The sequence below is a fragment of the Dama dama genome, chromosome 29, assembly GCF_033118175.1.
Source record: "Dama dama isolate Ldn47 chromosome 29, ASM3311817v1, whole genome shotgun sequence".
NCBI classification, from domain to species: Eukaryota; Metazoa; Chordata; class Mammalia; order Artiodactyla; family Cervidae; genus Dama; species Dama dama.
The window spans coordinates 67,200,302-67,222,864 of NC_083709.1; the positions used below are offsets into that span (position 1 = coordinate 67,200,302).

General features: G+C 39.2%; 1 protein-coding gene across 2 annotated transcripts in view; it reads left to right on the forward strand.

The window, feature by feature from the left end:
• MELK (maternal embryonic leucine zipper kinase) overlaps positions 1-9,449 on the forward strand; it is a 73,551-nt gene extending 64,102 nt beyond the window's left edge. For both annotated transcript variants that reach the window (XM_061132284.1, XM_061132285.1), the window contains exons 16-18: positions 675-843; positions 4,002-4,105; positions 8,924-9,449. In XM_061132284.1, the coding sequence (XP_060988267.1) occupies positions 675-843; positions 4,002-4,105; positions 8,924-9,101 (451 nt within the window). In that variant the 3' untranslated portion in view covers positions 9,102-9,449. The remainder of the gene's footprint in view (positions 1-674; positions 844-4,001; positions 4,106-8,923) is intronic.
• Positions 9,450-22,563: the final 13,114 nt, after the last annotated feature.

Sequence of the window (22,563 nt, forward strand, 5' to 3'; positions counted from 1 at the left end):
GAAAGCCCGCGTCGCAGTGCGGCCCCAGCACAGCCAAAAATAAATAGATAAAAAAATACAGCCGGCTGGGAGGCTGGGGCCAGGCTTCCTGTGCCGAGGCCCGTCTTTCCCTACACTTCTGCCAGTGGAGTGTAGATGTCTACTAACAGAAGCAAAGAGTCAGACACGATGGAGCAGGCACGCATGGCATTGTTACTCATTTTCTTGATATCATAATGATATTGTGGTTATGTAGGAAAGTATTGATACATTGATGATGTGTACTCAAGTGTTTTAGAATAAAGGGTTGTGATATCCTCAGATGGGTTACTTTGATGGCTTATTTTTAATATATTTATTATATATACATAAAGAAAGCAAATGTGACAAAATATTAATATAATATTAATCTGGAAGGATATGTGAATGGTCATTATGTATTTTGCTCAACTCTTCTACAGATTTGACATTAAAAATAAAAAAGGTAGGGGAAAAAATAATCTTGGCATTTGGCTCGGGGGACAGGTGATGACTGCCCTCGGGTGGGAGATGGCTTTCGTGCTGCCTGCAGAATAAGATGGCCTGGCCTGGGCATACCTGCACCCGTCAGGCCGGACAAAAGCACCTCTGTGAGGGGCCAACAGGTGGAAGTCCAGCTCCTACTCATGAGGTTTTTGGTTTTTTTTTTCCCTCAGGTGTCGCTCAGTAGAACTCAATCTCAACCAAGTACATGTAGAGGAAACTCCCAAAAGAAAAGGAACCAAAGTGTTTGGGAGCCTCGAGAAGGGGTTGGATAAGGTTATCACAGTGCTTACCAGGAGCAAAAGGAAAGGCTCTGTCAAAGATGGGCCAAGAAGACTAAAGGTAGGTGGGCTGAAATTCTTTAGTATGGATTTTAGAAGCTGACTGCTAATTGTACTATTTTTTTTTTCCCCAAAGAAAAACTGAATGCGTGCATTGATTAGTATTTTTAATGTACTTATTCATCTGTTTAGCTAATATGTACATATTTTTTGAGCACCTAAAGTATACATGTTACTATGCAGTGGGCTTAATGCAGAGGTAAATTACATACAGTTGGTCTTTTGGGGGGACAAATAACTGAAATTGAAATATTCAGGTTCAGGTAGGGGGACTAATCTCAGAGGCAACGTGGAGATGAGGAAGCACGGGGCGTATGTGAGGAATTGTCTTAACGGTGGGAGCTTGTGCTGAGTTGTCCTGTTTCTGGTACACAGAAGAGTCCCTGACACATGGGTGTGTTTGTAGGCCCTCACAAAATATTTGAATGCAGGGGAAGTTAATTTGAACTTTGAGTGTGGTGTGTGTGAGGAGAATAGCAACAGGCCCAGAAGGGGAAGCTGGGTGCCTCAGGGGAGAATGTTCTGAGATCCCATTTATGTTCTGTCTTAAAGTGAGAGAAGATAGGACTTCTCCATTAGTGTCTGTTACCTTGTAGAACTTACATAATTCACTGTAGTTTTATGTTTCATATGACTGTTTATTAGGCATATTTTATCCTTTTATTCTGAGATTTCTCTAGTTGGAGACAGTTGTGAGGTATTTCAAACCCTGACACTGGGATTATGAAGATCATATGTCATTTCTATGAGAATAGTAAATAAAGAAGATTAAGGAAACTTGTCCAATTATATACGTTATTGAGATGCTAAGCAGTTATCGAATACTAATGGATAACATCCTTGAAATGTTCATTCATCTATGTAAACTGTTTGGAACTTGAATGCATTTTTCAGTAGGAACTGCTGTGATATTAGTTGGTTTTCTAGACATTTCCCAGTGCTTCCAGAATGTAGGAGAAAAGTGACAAGATAGGAATGAGAAGCCTGGGTTGCAGCCTCAGCTTCATACAGTGTAGCTTGGCTAAGTCATTTGATCTCTGACTTTCTCAATGTCTTTATTTGTAAAAACTGGAGAGAATGTCTACTCTGGCAGCTTCACAGAGCTGGGATATGTAAACAAGACTGTATGAAATGCTACATTGCATATGAAATGCTTTATTGATATAAGGTGTTCCAGTGTCAAGTATTGTTATTTTTGTCAGTGTTGAGCATTTTAACCCCAGTGTAGCAGAATCACAGTTCTAATTAGCACATGCTGAGCTTCTAAAACTTTATATAACTTTGGATCTTTAACTCTTTCTAATGTTTAAAGTTTTTCAGAACTGAAGGACTTGCTTTAGGAGATTAGCCTCATTTTTCCACCTGGTTGTTAAGTTAAAAATTATAAACTACAGAAAATTAAAAGGATGGTACAAAGGGATTTTCCTGGTGGTCCAGTGCTCCCACTGCAGGGAACATAGGTTTGCTCCCTTGGAGAACTAAGATCCCCCAAGCTTGTGAGATGGGGCAAAAAAAAGGTAAAAGATGGTATGAAGAACACCTTAGTTTTTTAAGATAGCAAACCGTATGTAGTTAAGCCCTCTTTTAGAAAGCAGTCTTTACAAATCTGAATTTTAAATAGATAAAATAAGATCACTTCTTTATTTTACAAAAGGAATCACTTGAATTGTGATTTGAAAGTGTGTAGTTTGTTATTATCTTGAAAAGACCGAGTTAATTTGGTGAAAAAAGTCCTGAGTTGGAAGCCAAGAGACAGAGGAGCTTGTCCCAGCTGTGCCTCTTGTTCCTTTTATAACCTGAAACTGAGGTTCCTGAATGCCAGTCATTTGACACTCACCTTTATATTGGCATATCAGTGTATAATCTGCACTGTTATTTTTCTGATACTTTATATGATGCATTTTAGTATATGTGCTGCCAAAGTGAGCATTATGTGATGCAGAATTAAAATAGATTTAGAGGTATAAAATGACATGCAATAATCTGCATATATTAAAAATGTAAAATTCATATACTTTGGCATACACAATGTACTTGTGAAACCACCACAATCAAGATGACTAACTTTTTAAAAGCTTGTATTTATTTAAAAGGAAACCCCATATTATTAGTTTTTGCTAATTATATTTTTCTAAATCAGATTGGAACAAATACATAAAAATGTTTATCTGGGGACTTCCCTGGTGGTCTAGTGGTTCAGGCCCCATACTTCTGCTGCGCTGGGTACAGGCTTGGCCTCTTGTCAGGGAACTAAGATCCCGCACGCTATGCAGTGTGACCCAAAAAAAGTATACATGTACCACTTAGAGGTATAAGTCCAGTTATAATTTTTTATCACATTTTGGGAAACCCCATCTTAAGAAACTTGTATTTCTTCTTTGGGTCATAGGTTCTTCATTTGAAAAGTAAGGTAGTGGGGTCTTTTCCACCTCAGCATTTTGTTATTTATGAAAAGAACTTAAATCTTAAAGACACAGAAGGTATAATTTTGTTTGACAGTAAAGGTAGTACTAGGAAGGCAGGGATTCTTGTCCCTGGGGCCTATTAAAACAGTGCCTGGCACCTAGTAAGCCTTCAATAAATAGTTGTTGAATGAATGGATGGACAGTTACCAATTAGGAATGAAATTATTTCTGAGAAATATGCTGTGAGTGAATGAGAAAAACCTGTTATGTTCATTCCTTCATGGAATTGTCATAGAATCAGTTCCTGGGGTTCTATAAAATTCCTTAAGTAATCAAGAAAGAATTAAGGAAACACATCCAACTATATACAAGTGAAATTTTCTAGGGCATTTGTTTTCTCACAGTTTATACTGCAGGACTCTTTATCACAGTGTAGGAAGGGGGAAATAGGCAGAGCTCAGAGAGATAGACATTATTTAATATTTATTTACTTATTTAAAAAGCTGGTAGGAGAGGAAGATGCAAGTATAAAAATGATGATATGGAGGTTATTACTAATAAACATGATTTCTCTAGGCTCTCCCAGTACCATCTCAGTCCAACGTACTGAGAGTTGGTTGTAAATTCTGTTTGTCTTGAAATACTTCCATTGAAATGGTACTATACTGAGGAGTTTGGGATCTCTAAATCAGATAGGATGGTCTTTGTGTTGATGTAAGGATTTACTTCTCACCCTTCCTTTTTCTTTTTTAAGCCTCACTATAATGTGACTACAACCAGATTAGTGAATCCAGATCAACTCTTGAATGAAATAATGTCTGTTCTTCCAAAGAAGCACGTTGACTTTGTCCAGAAGGGGTAAGAAGCATGTTTGCATCTATTACTTGATGTCTTTTGAACTCTGAGAAAATATAGTTTGAGTCCCCTCTCCCCTTATTAAAAATATGTATTTTTTTCCAAAAAAGCTTTTTTGATAGTGTCTGTGTTAATAATTTATTCTCTTTTGTTTTATATGGACTTTAGAAGTTTTTTAAGTGACCATATTGTCACCATGTTCAAACTTAGACTTTTCAAAATAGAAAAATCTGAATTTCTTCCAGTTTTCTTTTGCATCTTCTATTTTTCTTTAATGTTCTGCTTAACAATAATATTTATAAGTTGTAATCTAAATTTATGAGATACCTCAAACAAATCAAGGTGATATATATATATACACACACACACATGTGCACACACACACACTCCTCTTTTTTTTTTTTTCCCATTTATTTTTATTAGTTGGAGGCTAATTACTTTACAATATTGTAGTGGTTTTTGTCATACATTGACATGAATCAGCCATGGATTTACATGTATTCCCCATCCTGATCCCCCCTCCCACCTCCGTCTCCACCCGATTCCTCTGGGTCTTCCCAGTGCACCAGGCCCGAGCATTTGTCTCATGCATCCAACCTGGGCTGGTGATCTGTTTCACCCTAGATAATATACATGTTTCGATGCTGTTCTCTCGAAACATCCCACCCTTATCTTCTCCCACAGAGTCCAAAATTCTGTTCTGTACATCTGTGTCTCTTTTTCTGTTTTGCATATAGGGTTATCGTTACCATCTTTCTAAATTCCATATATATGCGTTAGTATACTGTATTGGTCTTTATCTTTCTGGCTTACTTCACTCTGTATAATGGACTCCAGTTTCATCCATCTCATTAGAACTAATTCAAATGAATTCTTTTTAATGGCTGAGTAATATTCCATGGTGTATATGTACCACAGCTTCCTTATCCATTCGTCTGCTGATGAGCATCTAGGTTGCTTCCATGTCCTGGCTATTATAAACAGTGCTGCGATGAACATTGGGGTGCACCTGTCTCTTTCAGATCTGGTTTCCTTGGTATGTATGCCCAGGAGTGGGATTGCTGGGTCATATGGCAGTTCTAATTCCAGGTTTTTAAGAAATCTCCACACTGTTCTCCATAGCGGCTGTACTAGTTTGCATTCCCACCAGTGTAAGAGGGTTCCCTTTTCTCCACACCCACTCCAGCATTTATTGCTTGTAGACTTTTGGATAGCAGCCATCCTGACTGGCGTGTAATGGTACCTCGTTGTGGTTTTGATTTGCATTTCTCTGGTAATGAGTGATGTTGAGCTTCTTTTCATGTGTTTGTTAGCCATCTGTATGTCTTCTTTGGAGAAATGTCTGTTTAGATCTTTGGCCCATTTTTTGATTGGGTCATTTATTTTTCTGGAATTGAGCTGCAGGAGTTGCTTGTATATTTTTGAGATTAATCCTTTGTCTGTTTCTTCATTTACTATTATTTTCTCCCAATCTGAGGGCTGTCTTTTCACCTTGCTTATAGTTTCCTTTGTAGTGCAAAAGCTTTTAAGTTTAGTTAGGTCCCATTTGTTTATTTTTGCTTTTATTTCCAATATTCTGGGAGGTGGGTCATAGAGGATCTTGCTGTGATTTATGTCGGAGAGTGTTTTGCCTATGTTCTCCTCTAGGAGTTTTATAGTTTCTGGTCTTACATTTAGATCTTTAATCCATTTTGAGTTTATTTTTGTGTATGGTGTTAGAAAGTGTTCTAGTTTCATTCTTTTACAGGTGGTTGACCAGTTTTCCCAGCACCACTTGTTAAAGAGGTTGTCTTTTTTCCATTGTATATTCTTGCCTCCTTTGTCGAAGATAAGGTGTCCATAGCTTCGTGGGTTTATCTCTGGGCTTTCTATTCTGTTCCATTGGTCTATATTTTTGTCTTTGTGCCAGTACCATACTGTCTTGATGACTGTGGCTTTGTAGTATAGTCTGAAGTCAGGCAGGTTGATTCCTCCAGTTCCATTCTTCTTTCTCAAAATTACTTTGGCTATTCGAGGTTTTTTGTATTTCCATACAAATTGTGAAATTATTTGTTCTAGTTCTGTGAAAAATACCGTTGGTAGCTTGATAGGGATTGCATTGAATCTATAGATTGCTTTGGGTAGTATAGCCATTTTGACAATATTGATTCTTCCAATCCATGAACACGGTATGTTTCTCCATCTGTTTGTGTCCTCTTTGATTTCTTTCATCAGTGTTTTATAGTTTTCTATGTATAGGTCTTTTGTTTCTTTAGGTAGATATACTCCTAAGTATTTTATTCTTTTTGTTGCAGTGGTGAATGGTATTGTTTCCTTAATTTCTTTCTGTTTTCTCATTGTTAGTGTATAGGAATGCAAGGGATTTCTGTGTGTTAACTTTATATCCTGCAACTTTACTATATTCGTTGATTTGCTCTAGTAATTTTCTGGTAGAGTCTTTAGGGTTTTACACACACTTCTCTTTATGATGTCTATGTGATAGGATTGGTTTTCAGTACTTTAGAAAGTATGTCACTTTCTCTCTTTCCCACTGTTGAATGAACTGCCATCAAAACCTCCTGGGTCATGATCTCATGGTTTGGACAGCCAGAACTCTTCTGGTTACTTAAGATGTTCATATTTCTAAACATTTCCACTTAGTTATGTCTCTCTAAAATTGCATTATTAAAGCACTAATAGAACAATGAAAGCAATAAACTAGAAGGATGAAAAAACTGACTTAAAACTCAGCATTCAGAATACTAAAATCATGGCGTCCAGTCCCATCACTTCATGGCAAATAGAAGGGGAAAAAAATGGAAACAGTGACAGATTTTATTCTTGAGCTCCAGAATCACTGTGGACATGACTGCCGCCATGAAATTAAAAGACTCTTGCTCCTTGGAAGGAAAGCCATGATAAACCTAGACAGCGTATTAAAAAGCCGAGATATCACTTTGCCAACAGAGGTCTGTATAGTCAGAGCTATGGTTTTTCCAGTAGTCATGTACAGATGTGAGAATTGGACCATAAAGAAGGCTGGGTGCCAAAGAATTGATGCATTCGAATTGTGGTGCTAGAGAAGACTCTTGAGAGTCCCTTGGGCTGCAAGGAGGTCAAACCAGTCAATCCTAAAGGAAATCAACCCTGAATATTCATTGGAAGAACTGATGCTGAAGCTCCAATACTTTGGCTACCTGATGCAAAGAACTGACTCTATTGGAAAAGTCCCCAATGCTGGGAAAGATTGAGGGCAAAAGGAGAAGGGGGCAACAGAGGATGAGATGGTTGGATAGCATCACTGACTCAATGGACATGAATTTTAGCAAACTCTGGGAGATAGTGATGGACAGGGAAGCCTGGTGTGCTATAGTCCAAGGTTGCAAAGAGTTGGACTTGACTTAGTGACTGAACAAGGACAAAGAAGAGCCACTAATAAATTAACAAAAATATTTAAACAGAACAGTCAGTAGAGAGATTTTAAGAAAGAATCTTTTGCAACAGTAATTTTGCTTTTCATTATCTCTTAAGTGTTGGCAAGCACTCCTTATGTGAACCCTGGCTTTCTTCTTCGATTGTCATTAGAACACATCTAACCCTGACTTGCTCTTCATGCTTGGGGTTTATTCACAGTTGCAGAACCTCTCACCACATCTATATGAGAAAGCTTTCAATTATTTTTCCTTTAGCATATAATCTGTCAGATCATTAACTGGCTACTAACCAATAATCTGTTCCTTGAACTTCCTGATCCACCCAAAGGTCTGCCTTGATCCCTTATTTTTCTTTTTATCTTACCTGTTTTTACTTTCTTTGTGACAAAACAGAATAACGAACTTTTCAGTGGTGTGGTGTCACTAATCTCTGTTATATTCCATTACTGTCTTTTTCCAATGAGGAAGAATCACGTTTTATCTTTGATGTGACTACATCGCTCTGTGCTTCCTCTTCCCATCAGGAACCTTAACTGCAGGGTATACCTTATGGCATTTCTGGTATCAACTGCTTATTTTTAATAGATCAAGCCCCAAAGGATGCAAGTAAGAAAAAGAGCGATATATTTTATAACTCTGCCCTAAAGTGTTGTAATGATCATAACCTCTTATTACTATTAGAAAATAGGGCTTCCCTTGTGGCTCAGCTGGTAAAGAATCTGCCTGCAAAGTGGGAGACCTGGGTTTGATCCCTGGGTTGGGAAGGTCCCCTGGAGAAGGGAAAGGCTATGCACTCCAGTATTCTGGCCTGGAGAATTCCATGGACTGTATAGTCCATGGGGTTGCAAAGAGTGGGACACAACTGAACGACTTTTGCTTCACTATTAGAAAAACCTCAAAAACGTGTTTCTTACTAACCAGTTGGTGGCTTCAGCTTAATTTGTATGAAAGACAGAAGTTTCTGACAAAGTGCACAAAATAAAATATTCTTCATATTCCCTCTGCTTTCTTTTGTTGTCAGCATTGTGGAAATGGCCTAACGTTTACAGGTTACCATTGAGAGAGTTGCATAAAGGATGCCAAAAGATTTCTTAAGCATGAATGGCTTGTGTAGCTATGAATAAAGCACTTTCTTTGGAGCGAGGGAGAATTCTGATATAAGCCTTTTCAGCTTTTCTTTTTTTTTTTTTTTTTAAAGATTCTGGTTCGGCTTTTGGGAAAACACTAGTCGTACTCCATCACTAATGCATAGCTAGGTCATCTGGAAACTCTAAGCAGTACTACATTGCTTAATATGAAATCATGGTTCATTTTCCCCACTGGCCTCCTAGAGGCTTAGAAATCTCTTGTATTATACAGAATATTCATGATCCTCCTGCTAACTGGCTCCTTATCTTGTTTTTCACAGCTATACACTGAAGTGTCAAACACAGTCGGATTTTGGCAAAGTGACGATGCAGTTTGAGCTAGAAGTGTGCCAGCTTCAGAAACCTGACGTGGTGGGCATCCGGAGGCAGCGGCTTAAGGGTGACGCCTGGGTTTACAAGAGATTAGTGGAAGACATCCTATCTAGCTGCAAGGTTTAATTGATGGATGGTCTCCTTCCTGCTTGATGAGTATGGGTGTGATACAGCCTATGTGGAGCCTGGCGTGATTGGTTTGATTTTTCAAGTCCACTGGAAGTACAAACTCATGTCTAAAGAGCTGTCTCAAAGACCAATATCTTTGTTTTTAGACAGAAGATACTATTTTGTGGGTGAACCTAAGGCAAGCCCGTCTGTCATTATCTATTACTGTCTTTTTAAATCATGCGCTTTATATATTAATAACTGTTTACTTTCTTAGAGTCACTTTCATACATGAATGTAAGCTCTTAACTATGTCTTCTTTTTAATGTGTAATTTCTTTCTGAAATAAAATCATTTGTGAACATAGCAGGCTTCTCCTCTTCTTTGATTTTGATCCAAATAAAACCTCAAATGGCTTCTTGACTGTTAAGTAGAGACTATTTGGAGTATGTTTTATCTGTTATCAAATATGCCTTGGGCAGAAAAACAGATAAGAATTCATTTGCATAATTTTTTCCTGTCTCTGATTTAAGTAGGATTTATTGAGATCGTTAACTAAGTCACAGCTGTGGTTACCAGAGTTAAACAACACATTTAATATGTTGAATAAAAGAGTGTTGACTTCAGTAAGTGTGTTCAGTCAACAATGATAAGTATCTGAACTATGAACCCCCATGAAATGTTACTTTATAGTAATTTTCCATAAGTCTCAAGATTGGCCTCAAATTTGTCTTTTTATTTCATTTTACTGGTCTCTAAAGGTCAGCGCTAAAGTTATATTTGTATGGACTTTATGAGTTAAACTAGTTGGAGAAAAAAATAGGAGTGTTTCTCGTCAGTAGTGAGGAAATGTTTTATCATTCATGTGTTCAGTAAACATTTACTAAGTGTTTATAAGCATTAGGTTCTAGTTCTGAATATCAAACTGTCTAATAAACCCAAGTTCAGTCTGTTAGCAGGTTGTATATGTGTGAGTCACTTCAGTCATGTTCATCTCTTTGTGACCCTGTGGACCGTAACTCAGCAGGTTTCTCTGTCCATGGAATTCTTTAGGCAAGAACACTAGAGTGGGTTGCCCTTCCCTTCTCCAGGGGATCTTCCTGACCCAGGATTGAACCCCCATCTCTTACATCCCTGCATCCTAGCACCACCTGGGAAGCCCATTAAAAGGGCAGATGCATATAAATCAACCCGTACTTACAGTATACAGGGCATGATCAACTTTGTCTGGAGGAGTAAGGGGTGACTTCTTGAAGGAAATTGTATTTGGTCTTGAAAGATACATGAGTTCAATAGAAAGAGAAAACCGTATGACATTCTTGGCAGTATGAATGTGCAAAGGCATGGGATGATAAAACGGCTTGTGTGTTTAGGGTACAGGCAGAAGGTGCTACAGGGAGGATAGCGGGAGATGAGGAGTCAAAAGTTTAGCTGGAAATAAGTGATAAAAACTTGAAGGAACTTGAAGCCTCCACTAAACTGTTTTGATAAAGGAGTGCTGTCAAAGAGTTTAAAAATTTTTTATAGCAGCTTTACTGAAATACAATTCACATCCTATAAAATTACCCCTTTAAAGTATACAGTTCAGTGGTTCTTAGTATATTCCCATTTGTGCAACCATCACCACAATCTAATTTTAGTTTTCACCACCTGAAAGAGAACCCTTGTACCCATTAGTGTTGACTCCCAATTCTCGACACACCCCCACCCCCCCAACCCCCACAGCCCCTGGCAACCACTAATCTACTTTCTGCCTCTATGGACTTGACTACTATGGACATTTGATATAAATGAAATCTTATATGTGGTCTTTGGGGTCTAGCTTCCTTCAGCTTAGCATAGTATTTTTAAGATTCATCATGTTGTAGCATATTTTAGGACTTCTTTCTGTTTTACTGCTGAAAAATATTCCATTGTATGGATATATCACATATTTATCCATTTATCAGTTGATGGATATTTGGGTTGTTTCTGCTTCATGGCTATTATAAATAATGCTGCTCTGGATATTTGTGTACAAGTTTTTGTATGGACATAGGTGTTCAGTTCTCTAGTGTGTATACCTAGGATTGGAATTGCTGAGTCATCTAACATTTTGAGAAAGTGACAAATTGCTTATCATTTTATGATTCCACCAGCAATGTATGAGGGTTCTAATTTTTTCACATTTATATTCTAGCATTTCTTATTGTCTTTTTTATTTTAGCCCTGCAAAGTGGTACAAAGTGGTATCTCAGTATGATTTTCATTTGCTTTTCCCTAATGACTAATTATATTGAGCATTTTTTTCATGTGCCTGTTGGCCATTTATACATTTTTTTTTTTTTTTTTTTTGAGAAATATCTATTTACATCCTTTGCCCATTTTTACTTGGGCTGTTTTTCTTTTTACTGTTGAGTTGTAAGAATTCTATAGTTCTATATATAAGTCTCTTTTCAAATAACATGATTTGTAATTTTTAAATTATTGTGTAGGTTGTCTTTGTACTTCTTGATGGTGTCTTTTGAAGAACAGAAGTTTTAATTTTCTAAAGCCCAATTTATCTATTTTTTATAAGACAGAAGGATCACTCTTCTGTTTCTATAGCAGATGGCATGGTCTAGAACAGTGATTCTCAATAACTTTTGACCATGAACCATAGTAAGAAGCACATTTTGCTTTAGGATCCATCACATAAACACATTTTAAAAACACTGCTTAACCTTAATATAAGAAATACTATTTTATATTTTATTTTCTTTTTTGAACATCTGGTCTACAATTGCAACCCTTAAATTGGAGTTTTTAGTATATTTACCTTTAAATTTTTTTAAAAATTAAAAATCTTTTTTTGGGGATCAATTCAGTCTAGAAATGCTGTTATTAGTTCTGCTCCCCATCAGACTGGATCAAGTTAAAATAGGTTCCCTGATTGCTATTGGGCTAAAATCTTCCTTTTCTTTAAGAAAAAATGTTAATAGTTGCTGTATCATCTAAAAATCTGTCACTTAGTTCTGATTCTGTAGAACCATTTGGAGAATTAAAGGGATATAGGGGTAGTTAAGTAAATGAGGCTGGGTTAGTTCTCAAGAGGCAAATACGGTTTAGATTTTTGACACTAAATCTACATAGTTGTAAGTTGGCTTTGTTCTCCATCATCCAGCCATAGCTGGGCTTCTTTGTAGGGCCTGTGTGATTTTATGTCCAGAGGAAGGCAGTGTAAAGGAGGATGAGGGAATTTGTAAAGGATTGTTGAAGGAATTGGGAGTTTGAAAACTGGAGGACTCAGAAGGGGAGAGAGTATGTGTCTTGTTTTAGTGAGAATAACAGGCAAAGAAAGTCCAGTGAAGAGTTGGAGGTAGAGGTCATATCTTATTCATCTTTGTGTCTGCAGCATGTAGTAGTCTCTGGAATATAGTAGAGGCTCAGTACATGCTTATCAAGTTTAACTGCATTGAACTCCGTTTTTGGCCACACTGCGTGGCATGTGGGATCTTAGTTCCTGGACCAATGATTGAACCCATTCCCTGTTCAGCGGAAGTGTGAGTCTTCACCACTGAACCAGCGGGAAAGTCCCTGAGCCATATTGAACTTAAACTCACAATAAAGAGCTTTCAGAAAAACTCCAAGCTACCAGACAAAAGACACTTAGACTACTGCCCTACTGTCCAACTTAGACATGTTGGACAGCTATTTGTGAGATGGGTCATAGAAGGGATTTAAGTATGAGCTGAACCAACAGTCCTGAAGTTCCTGTCTGCCTTAGCATCTGCGGTCCAGTAACATCATGGAAGATAATCAATCAGTTGTTTGGATGTTGGCAGCAGAGAGAGAGCCTCAGAAGCTTTCGCGGCATCATTATAGGTAGTTTTGAATATTTTGGAAGTTAGGAATGATAGAATGGTGACTGAATCTCAGGAGCCATAAAAGATTGTGTTTGTTGACTGTGATAGGGAGAAACAAAGCGAAGATTACAGAGCTGTCAGCTACCGAGGGCCCACTGTGTGCCGGATACTATGCTGGATGGTTTGTATCAGGGGTCAGCAAACAGGCTGGTGGGCCACCCTGCAGTCTTTCTGGCACAGTTTTATGGGAGCATGGCCAATGTAAAATAGCTCATATTGTCTATTTTTGTTTCTTAGTGGCAGGGTTGATTGGTTTTTATAATGTATGACCAAGAAAACAGAAAGTATTTACTATCATAAAGTATTTACAGAAAAAGTTTTCTGACCCCTGAGTTAGATCAGTGTTTTCAAATCATCATAACATGTATTACACACATTAACTCATTTAGCTTTACATTAACTCTGCAAGGCCGGTGGTATCCCTTTTCACAGAAGGGAACACTGAGGCTCAGAAAGACAAATTAATAACTCTCTTCAGGTTGTATAAAGCTTAAAAGTGCATTGGATTTGAACCAGGCATGATGGGCTCCAAAGTATAGAGGTAATACCTCTCTCCTGAAATTGTACCATGTAGGAAAGCATGATTATATTATAAATGTAATATATAATTATAAATATAAAGCATTTATTATATAGGCTATGTATTAAAATATTGCTTTCTTATAGCAGCAATTTTACACAAAATGGTTAAGACATAGGAAAACATCACTCTTTCAGACTTCTTTACAGTGTAATAAGTGTATTACAGTTGAGTGTGTTATGTGATTCTCTTTAGTAAAAGTAACGAGTTCAAAGTCTTCCTGAGTAAGGAGAATACAGTCTATTAAGGGAATAAGAATTGAATGACTTTCAGCTTCTGGATTCCACAGTGATTTCATGTATTTTTAAAGAGCTTAGTTTTATAATTATGATTATTGTGTAATACAGGCCTGTAGAATTATATATTTAAAAGCCTTTCTTATAAAGTAGGATCCACTTCCTTTCCTTTTCCAGTTTCTAGAGGCTACTTGCAATTCTCAGCTCGTGGCCATCACCCTCCATCTTCAAACAAAGATGATTACATTGGGTCTACCCAGATGATGCAGGATTATTTTCCTATTATAGGGCCAGCTGTTTGGCAACTTTATCTGAAAGCTTTATTCTCCTTTGACATGTAATATATCATCTTCATATATTCTAGAAATTAGATTGCAATGTCTTTGATTGGAGGGCATTCTTCTGCCTATCACAATGGTCAACTGATTTTTGACAAAGAGGTCAAGACAATTTGATGAGGAAAGGACAGCATTTTCAACAAATGGTGCTCAGATACTTTGATATCCACATGTAAAGATGAAGTTGGACTCCTACCTCAGGTCACTTCAGTTCAGTTGCTCAGTCGTGTCTGACTCTGTGCGACCCCATGAACCACAGCACACACCAGGCTTCCCTGTCCATCACCAACTCCAGGAGTCTACCCAAACTCATGTCCATCGAGTCGGTGATGCCATCCAACCATCTCATCCTCCTCCTGCCCTCAATCTTTCCAAGCATCAGGGTCTTTTCAAATGAGTCAGCTCTTCGCATGAGGTGGCCAAAGTATTGGAGTTTCAGCATCAGCATCAATCCTTCCAATGAACACCCAGGACTGATCTTGAGGATGGACTGGTTGGATCTCCTTGCAGTCCAAGGGACTCTCAAGAGTCTTCTCCAACACCATAGTTCAAAAGCATCAATTCTTCAGTGCTCAGCTTTCTTTATAGTCCAACTCTCACATCCATACATTACCACTGGAAAAACCATAGCCTTGACCAGATGGACCTTTGTTGGCAAAGTAATGTCTCTGCTTTTTAATATGCTATCTAGGTTGGTCATCACTTTCCTTCCAAGGAGTAAGTGTCTTTTAATTTCATGGCTGCAATCACCATCTGCAGTGATTTTGTAGCCCAAAAAATTAAGTCTGACACTGTTTCCACTGTTTCCCCATCTATTTGCCATGAAGTGATGGGATCAGATGCCATGATCTTAGTTTTCTGAATGTTGAGCTTTAAGCCAACTTTTTCACTCTCCTCTTTCACTTTCATCAAGAGGCTCTTTAGTTCTTCGGACTCCTACCTCACACCATATAAAAAATAAAGTGTATCAGTGACTTAAATGTGAAAGCCAAAATGATAAAAATGCTTTAAAAATACAGATTAAATACGACCTTGGATTTGTTTTGTTGCTGTTCAGTCGTTCTGTCATGTCCGCTTCTTTGCGACCCCATGGACTATAGAATGCCAAGCTCCTCTGTCTTCCACTGTCTGCCGGAGTTTGTTCCAATTCATGTCCATTGAGCCGGGGATGCTATTAATATCTAACTATCTCATCCTCTGCTGACCCCCTCTTTTGCCTTCAATCTTGGATTAGGCAATGGTTACTTAGATATGACATGAAATGCACAAGCAACAAGAGGAAAAGTTGATACTTTGTCAAAAAAACTTGTTTCAAAGGACACCACCAACAAAGTGAGACAACAACCTACAGAATGGGAGAAAACATTTGCTAAACACTTTTCTGGTAAAAGACTTGCACCCAAAAAATAAAAGAATTCTTATAAGTCAACCATAAGAAAATAACACAACTTAAAAAATGAATGAAAGATATGAATTGATGCTTCATCAAAGATAAACAAATGGCAAATAAATATATGACAAGGTGCTTAACATCATTTGTCACTGGAGAATTTCTAATTAAAGTGAGATACTATTGGCATGGCTGAAATCCAGAAACTGATAATCTCAAATATTGACAAAGATGTGGAGCAGCAGGAACTCTTATTCATTGCTGGTAGAAATGCAAAATGGTACATGCACTCAGGAAGAAGTTTTGATAGTTTCTTACAGTGCTAAATGTTATCTCATTATATAACCCAGTAATTGTGCTCTTAAGTCTTTACCCAATTGATTTGAAAACTTAGGTTCACAAAAAGATCTGCATGTGAATGTTTATAATAACTTCATTCATAATTGCCCAAAATTGGAAGCCACAAAAATGTCCTTCAATATTTGACTGGATAAACAAACTGTGGTACACCCATACAGTGGAAAATTATTCAGCAATAAAAAGAAATGAGCTATCAAGTCATGAAAAGACATGGAAGAACATTAAACAGATTGCTGTGTGAAAGAAATCAATCTGAAGAGACTATCTACTGTGTGGTTGCGGTTGTTCTGGAAAAGGCTAAACTGGAGACATTAAAATGATCAATGTGATGGCAAAGAGTGTTGAATAGGCGAAGCGCAGGGAGTTTTTAGGGTGGTAAAGCTACTGCATGATACTTTAGTGGTGGGTACATAATATGCATTTGTCAAAATCTATTGAACTTTCAGCACAGTGAGTAAATATTGTAATCTATTCAGGCTGCTGTAGCTATGAACCATAGGCTTGAACATTTATTTCTCACAGTGCTGGAGGCTGGAAAGTCCAAGATCAAGGCACTGGCAGATGCTTGCTTCCTGGTTCAGAGACAAATGTCTTCTTGTTGTGACCTCACATGAAGGAAGGAGTGAGTGAGTTCTCTGGGGTCTTTTGTAAAGGCACTAATTCCATTCACAAGGGCCTCATCCTCATGACATAATCACCTTCTAAAGGTCCCACCCCCACATAGCATTGCATTGGGGATTAGGTTTCAACATATGAATTGGGGAGTAAGGGACAGGCACAAGCCTTCATTCTATAGCATGACTGTAATATGAATTTTTTAAAAATTGTTTAGAAGGTGGGATAACCCAGGAAGAAATGTACACTGTGACAAGAGGATCTAACTGTATTACAGATATATGAAACAACCTCTTTAAAGGGAGTGGAGGAAAAGGCGCTGACCTAAGTAACTTTGGAAATGAGGGAAGTGTGTAAGCCTCAGTGCAAAAGGAACCACACAGAAGCACTCTACTCTCAGTGATAAAGTTGTTTCTCATGGGAACACAGGTTAACACTTTCAATACTTGTGATATTCTGATACTTCTGATATTGGAACTGAAGTAAATGGATTTTGGGTGGTGGAAGCCAGATTTCTCACCATTGGAGTAAGAATTTACAGATAAACAAGGGAAGGAAACTAGAATGATCTATGCAGTGTTTACCTTAGTATAGATACAGATGGTTACATATAGAAATACATAAACCTATGTATAAACACACAAGTTCATATTCCTATGTGTATTTCTTCTGTCAGCTGAGAAAGTTTCAAAGACACTTAGGAGCAGCAAGCAGACTTAAGGCTCAGATCTCAGCTCCTAATATTATTCTCTAAAGAAGGAATCAGGGCTCCTTGGAGAACTGGCTGATTCTGGGACTGCGGCTGGAAATATGGAAGATGAGTCTGGATCATCTCTTAGTGCCAGAAAGTGGGGAAGTGCTAACAACAACAGTGACACCCACATTGATAAGGGTGTGTCATTAAGTGGAAGCACTGGAGTTGTTGGCAATTTTAAAATATTTAAGATGCTTAAAATGGCCATTACTATAAAAGCTCTGTTTATGGCCTAGCTGGGAGACTGAGCAATTGCTTGGCCTCTGAGAGATTCTGGTTCTCAATTGTAAAACGGAAGAAATAATGCCCTCCATGAAGAGGGATTGCAAGAATTGTTATACTATGAGTACAACTCAGCACAGGGTCCCCCGAAAAGGTCCACAGACAAGCTTCACGATGTCCTCCTCACTGGAATCTGTGGAGCGGCCTTGCCAAAACAGATCTGATACACACGGCCAGCCCTAGTCCTTCCTCTACCAAATTTAACATCCCCAAATGATTATCCAGTTAACCTCATGCCATTTGTTGAATATTCGTTATTGACTCACTTTGAGAAATTTTTGATCAGAAGGACTGATGACTTTGATCAGAAGGACTGATGAACTGATGACTGTTCATCGGAAGGACTGATGTTGAAGCTGAAACTCCAAAACTTTGTCTACCTGATGCGAAGAGCTGACTCATTTGAAAAGACCCTGATGCTGGGAAAGATTGAGGGCAGGAGGAGAAGGGGACGACAGGATGAGATGATTGGATGGCATCACCGACTCAATGGACATGAGTTTGGCTAAACTCCGTGAGTTGGTGATGGACAGGGACGCCTGGCCTGCTGCGGTCCATTGGGTCGCAAAGAGTCGGACATGACTGAGCAACTGAACTGAATTAATTTATTTTAATTGGAGGATAATTGCTTTACAATATTATGATGGTTTTTGTCATACATCAGCATGAATCTGCCATAGGTATACATGTATCTCCCTATATTGACTCACTTTTAACTTCATTTGGTTCAGCTATTCAGTCAACATTTATTGAATTTGAACTTGGTACTAGGGGGGATGTGGGAAAGAATACATGTACTATCTTGCCATCAAGGTGCTACGGGTCTCAATGAAAGATACACTGGGCAGCACCCAGATGCACAGAAGTTCACAATGGCTTTTTGGTGTCTCTTTCCTGCCCAGTCCTCATCTAAGTCAGCGTTACAGAAGGCACCTGTTCCTCATGGCATATTAGAAGGGCCCGGCTATGACCTCTTATTCGAAATTTGAGGCATTGTGAAGACTTCTCTACGCCCAACTGTGGCGTTTGTACCACTGTCTATGAGACTGTGCACTTTAGCAGGAAGAGCACTGGATGCTAGGACTCAGGCCCCGGGAGTACTCCGCAGAGCTGACACAGTTGACCTTGGGTAAGTCACTGTTTGTCTCCAGGTTTGATTCTATAAACATGACATGTACATGGAAGCACAGACCACAGAAATGCACAGACCTCTTTCAGGGTCCCTCTTAGCTGACACCAAGGTTTGCTGTGTAATTTGGAATGATGGATTAAAATCTAGCCAAGAAAAGTAGCTCTGATGGAGTGGCTACAAACACCTCAACAGGTGATATAAACATAAGGATACTCTGACTCGGACAACATGCTGACTCTGTATTCAGATGTCCATTCTGCTGATCTGCTTGTTTTTCTGAATTCCCATTCTGGCTTATACACTCTAAAAAGCCTCAGGCATTTGCTTGATGGAGAGAAATAGCTTCCAAAGAAAAGTGTTTTGAATTACCAAACACAGAGTTATAGAGCAGAAAGGTGTAATTGCATAGGAGACTGAGAAAAGTTTGGTGGTTAATGGGAAATTTCCTTTTTTTTTTTTTGGCTGTGTCACACAGCATTTGGGATCTTAGTTCCCTGACCAGGGAACCCCCTGCAGTGGAAGCCTGAAGTCTTAACCACTGGCCCACCAGGGAAGTACAGTGGGAAATTTCTGACATGTTTCCTGAGACATGTAAACCATACAGAAGGCCAGGGTGAGAGTGGAATACTCAGGGGTAAGAGTGGAATACTTTGAGTCAAGGGTGCAAAAAAAAGGCAAGGGAGTGTCCCTCAGGATTTAATCTTTTCATTTTATTTTTATATTTTACTGTGTTTTAAATGTTAAATTTGATTCTGTGTGGGGCTCGACATTAGAATTAGGAAACATTGATTTGTAGAGTTTCAGGGACCCTTAGATAAGTCTACTGCCTTCTCTCCACCCTTGCCCTGTCCCTGCCGTGTCCTTAGCTGAGAAGAGGCTCTTTTTAGAGAGAGAGATGGAAAGAAATCATAGGGGACAAGTCCAGGGTGACAAGATCCACCATCCATCATGACTCCTGACCACGAACAGTTGGAGCCTTTCTCTTTACTCTGTGGGTTTTTTTTTTAATTAACCTTTTTTCATTTTTCCTACTTTAGAATTTCACATTACAGTCCTTTGTTCATTCTCCTCTTTTCTCTCGATAATGAAAATGGATATAATATGAACTTAAACTCACTTGCCCTGGGTCATTGCCAGTGCTTAATAAAAGTGTATTAGTATTTGTAGTAATGGTAATAACCCACAGATAATGATGTCGCTAAAGACCAAAGGGTCCCCTTGCGTGAGAAGCACCCCCCCTTCCAGTCGTCTAGCTTTGCAGAATTTAATGGAGACCTTGACTGCTTCAGATAGTCATTGTCCCTTTTAAATTATCAAGGTTTCATGGAGACAAGCGTTCTTCACTTAAAGGTTTTCCAGACTGTCTGATGTGCTGGGCTCTGGGTAACCTTGTTCCTATGTCATCATATGTCATGCTGCCTCTCGGAAATTGTTCCCTGATGTTTGCAAAAATGAACTACTTAAAGGAAAACTAAAAAAAATTCCTTTTACTCACTTATACACACACACACACACACACACACACACACGCACACTTTACTATTGGAAATGGTTACTTTCAGATAAGTGGGTCAGGGTCATGAGGGGAATTCAAGCTGTGTGATGTGAGGAATGGTGGAAGGAAAGGCCAGGCTTCACGGAGACAAGAATGAGATGTGACACGCATCTTCAGAAATCTGAAGATTTATGGAAGAGAGATTTGAACTTTTATGGATGGACCCGTGCGGTGTAGAGAAGAATACTGCCAAGCGCACAGGTATAAGAAGCAGCTGGTCTTGACTTGCCATGTGCTGTGCTGGGTCGCTCAGGCGTGTCTGACTCTTTGCAACCCCATGGACTGTAGACCACCAGGCTTCTCCATCCATGGGATTTCCCAGGCAAGAACACTAGAGTGGGTTGCCATTTCCTTCTCCAGGGGTATCTTCCTGATCCAGGAATCGAACCTGGGTCCTCTGCATTGCAGGCAGATTCCTTACCAACTGAACTACAGGGGAACCCTTGGAGGTTTGCTATGAGGGAGGCCTTTCTCCTTAGCCATTTGGGAAGAAAGACGCTTGCCTAGACGTGGCCAGTTCCCTATCCCTGGCGTGTTCCAGCAGAAACAAGCAGCCCCTCAGCTGGGACTGTGTGCTCTGTTCAGTTGCTGACTGAACTCTTTGCAGGCAAGAATACTGGAGTGGGTTGTGCCCTCCTCCAGGGGATCTTCCCAACCCAGGAATCAAACCTATATCTCCAGCATCTCCTGCATTGCAGGCAGGTTCTTTACCCACTGAGCCCTCAGCTGGGACTGTGAAGGAAGGATTATAAGCATTTGGTGACTTTTGCATTAAATCATTTGAGAATCCCTCGTAACCCTGAGAAGCAATAGTTCTATGTGGTTATTGACATGAGAATCTAGGATCTGATTTTTATGTTGCAGAATGGGAGCCCCAGAGCTTTCTTGATAGAGAGTTCAAGTCTAGGATCTGGCTTTAGGAAGGAAGAAATGGCCCTTTCAATGCCCCAGCATATCCCCAGGCCCCAGGGTGATATTGTCTCACCTCAGGCAAACTGCAGCTGGATCTAGCCGCTGTCAACTACTTCTCCGAAAAACAGGTAATGGAATTGAAAATAGATGGGAGAAGAAACAATAAGCCATTCAAGTCAAGAGAGAAGACCTTTGAAAGAGGGATAAACAGTGGTGCTTGATGCTACAGAGAGGACAAGGATGCTAAGGAATGAGAAGAGGGCGTTAGATTTGTCAAGGAGGAACCAGGGGCAGCTTCAAGAGTGTGGTGGGGCAGAAGCTTGACCTCAGGGCCACAGGAACACTGATGAGAAGTAAAGGCAAGAAATTCAGACCACATGCTCATGGATTTGATGGCAAGAACAATTGGAGCCTAGACAGGTAAGACCTGTGAAGATTGAAGTCACAAGGGAAGGAGAATGAAGATGAGGACAAGTAGTGAATCTTGGAGGCAGAAAGGATGTTGGATAGGAGAAAAAGAGAACCTCAGTATGATATTTCTGGTTTGCAAAGTGCTTTACAAGTAGCAATTCTTGATGCAATTTGATCTTTTAAGTAATAGTATTCTACAGTCTTCGGATATCATCTCCATTTTTTCAGGCCCACAAATAGACTCCAAGCAGATGGGATGAGCTTTAAGGAGAAATCCTATGGTCAGAAGGGGATATTAGAGTGTGGCTATGGAGGAAACTGCCCAGAGGTAGAGTCCCCAAGGACACCACCCCTGAACACCACTGCTGAATTCAATGACTACCTTATTCCTGTTCCCTGACCCTGTTGACCACTTCCTCCATTTGGAACCCCCTTCTGCTTTTGATTATCTTCTCCTCTGGTTTTCCTCCCACTCCTCAGTCTTCTTTCCAGCCTCTTCCTCTGTCCCTTAGATGTTAATTCTAGGCTTCTGGCTTGGCCATTTCTTTTCCCGCTCTTCACACTTTTCCAGATGCTCTCATCTGTCCTGTGGCTCATGATGCTTCCCACATCTAAATCTCTGGCCCAGTCCTCTTTCCTCAGCTCCCAGACCCTGAGTCCAACTTCCCATTGTCCTCCATTTGGATGTCCCATAGGCACTTAAAAGGAAATATTTCTAGACCTAAACTTATTATGTCCACAAACTCTATTTTCTCCTATAATCCCCGTCTTTAGAGTGACCATACATCCCAGGTTGCCTGGGATAGTCTCAGTTTAAGTCTGTTGTCCCAGCATATTAATAATATTTAATAATATTAATTATTAGATAATAATAATAATATTTCCACATTATTTATTGTTCATCTCACTCCAGTAGACTGAGACTCTGGAGAATGGAGATGGTGTCTTTTTCACTTTGATATTCCCACTGTCAAACAAGAGTCTAGGCTATAGAACACACTCAATAAATGTCAAGTAAAGACCATGAGGGC